At 40.3% G+C, this 2265-nt stretch overlaps 1 protein-coding gene across 7 annotated transcripts in view; it reads left to right on the top strand.

Annotated features, from left to right (window-relative positions):
• Celf1 (CUGBP Elav-like family member 1) overlaps positions 1 to 2265 on the top strand; it is a 78264-nt gene that overhangs the window by 44274 nt on the left and 31725 nt on the right. For 3 of the 7 annotated variants that reach the window (XM_055601072.1, XM_055601067.1, XM_055601063.1), the window contains exon 1: positions 1080 to 1225. The exons of 2 other annotated variants lie outside the window; for them this stretch is intronic. In XM_055601072.1, the coding sequence (XP_055457047.1) occupies positions 1155 to 1225 (71 nt within the window). In that variant the 5' untranslated portion in view covers positions 1080 to 1154. Of the gene's footprint in view, positions 1 to 1073; positions 1226 to 2265 lie in introns of those variants that run through there. 2 more of the 7 variants (XM_055601093.1, XM_055601100.1) reach the window with 1 other exon arrangement.

The following is a 2265-nucleotide window of genomic DNA, read 5'->3' as shown; positions in this document are numbered from 1 at the left end:
TGTTTTTTTTTTTTTTTTTTTTTTTTTTTTTTTTTATTTCATTAGAAAGGCCAGCAGATGATGGGAGTAGTGGCACACACTCTTACTCTCAGCACTTACAAGGCAGAGGCAGGTACATCTCTTGAGTTTGAGGCCAGGACAGCCAAGGCTATATTTGAGATTCTGTCACAGAAAAGAAAGGAAAGAAAAAAAGGCTGGCATAAAATGGGGGGGGGGGGATTATATCCTAGTGTTCTTTTAAGACCAAGGCAGACTATTACTTTTTCTTTTAATTTCTGATAAGTTAAGATTCGGAATTAGTAAGGAAATTTTGCCTTTGTCTATCTAATGAGTGATAGTGAACCAAGGTTTTGTTTTTTTGTTGTTTTTTTTTTTTAAAGGCTTGCCTGCAGAGCGACTGATTTATCACTTTACCCTCAACACTATTAAAAAGAACAGGGCCAGTCCAGTGGAAGTAGTTGGGCAACAATGGGGTTTAGATGACCACTTCGTCCAGTAGCTTGCCTCTGGCCTTTTGTTGGCCTTACTGTTATTTTTTTAATGACTGTTTGGGGTTAATTTGGACTCAGGACTTGTGCCCATTGCTGTCTTATACACATGGAAAACTAAGTTTAAAGACATTTTTAAAAATGTCTTACCCACATGAGGTGAGGTGGGGTTTTTTCTTGGTTGGTTGCTTTTTGTTGTCATTTTGTTTTGCCTATTTACTTTTTCCTTCAGGTAATTTTAGCTCTGTGGGACCTTAAATACTGATTTATAGTGAGGACTTTGGAGGATGTGGAACAAGTTTGTGTTTCTTCTGCTTTGTTGGCTACACTATCTTCATGAATCTGACACACTATTTATCTGACAGTGCACTTAGTACTGCTTCGCCAGGGAAAATCATACAAAACAAGCCTGGTGCATCAGCACTTCCATTGTGTGCTGTGCTGAGCTCCCTTCACATGGTCGCGCCCCCATTTTAGTCTAGTACACCCTTTCCCTTCCCCGTTCCCAGACCTGCCTCTTTCTGTGGCACTTACTGCTGGTTTCCCTGAGCTCCGTTTCCACTTTGTGTTTTTTGTGGGGCCCAGGAAGCTAAAGCTGTGTGTATTTGTGGATCAGACAAGTGCAGCAAGTTATTATCATTGGCTTCTGAAGGGGAGAGTGAGGTGATGGCTGCGTTTAAGTTGGATTTCCTTCCAGAGATGATGGTGGATCATTGCTCTTTGAATTCCAGTCCTGTGTAAGTATTCTTGTTGTCTAATTTTATCATGAGCAGAGGGAACTGGGCTGTTTTATTATTATTTGGTGAAACTGGTCCCTTAAAAGAGAGAAAAAAATTAGAAAGCTTACACTTAATTTTCTTCATTACTTAGTCTAATTCTTACAATTGCCTCCAGGATGTATGAGGTACACTTGACAGATGACTAGCAACATCACTTCACGTGTGTTGGTGTCCATCTCTTCAAACTGTAGGCGTTTACTCGTGGCAGATTGCATGGTATTTTTAACTGGCTTTATTGCCCTGGGTTGGGTGTACAATAATAACTAATTCTTTGGGGATGGAGGATTTTGTTATTCATTGTTTTTATTTTTATTCATGTATTTATTTACTTCTTGAGACAGTATCTCATGTGACCAAGGCTGGTCTGGAACTCCCTAGGTAGCCAAAAAGGACCTTGAACTCATGATCCTTTTGCTTCTACTTCCCAGGTGCTGAGATGCAGGCATGCCACAAGACAGTTTTGCCAGGCACAGAACCCAGGGCTTTGTATAGCTTAGGCAAGGACCTGTCATCCTCAGCCCCTGTTTCTATTGTTTGAGGCAGGGGCTTCCTGTACAGCTCAGCTTGGTCTCATGATCTTCTGCCACAGCTGCTGAGGTACTGTTTATGTACACGTACCACCATGCCCCACTTGCCTTTAACTGTTATTCTTAAACTCCTCTCACAGAGAAAACTGGTAGTATATTGACCTGTGAAGTATAATTCTGAACCCTACCTTATCCTAATTGAAAATACATTTTAGCATGTAATTTCAGTAATAATCAGATTATCCTCATTTAAAAACAAAACAGTAAAACAAAATTGTATCAGTTTTGATTAGCAGTTTGTTTAAATAAATTGGGGTGCAGAAATGGAAGACCTTGTTACTTGTTAACTAGCCAAAATGTTAACTTGACCCTGAGTTGGAGCTTATAGGGGATCTGTGGACTTTGTAGAGAAGGGTCCCATTTACACACACACACACACACACACACACACACACACACACACACACACAC

This window comes from Psammomys obesus, unplaced genomic scaffold, assembly GCF_907164565.1.
Source record: "Psammomys obesus unplaced genomic scaffold, mPsaObe1.curated_primary_1811, whole genome shotgun sequence".
Classification (NCBI taxonomy): Eukaryota; Metazoa; Chordata; class Mammalia; order Rodentia; family Muridae; genus Psammomys; species Psammomys obesus.
Note: the sequence above shows the minus strand (reverse complement) of the source record. Positions and strands in the feature narration are given on the sequence as shown.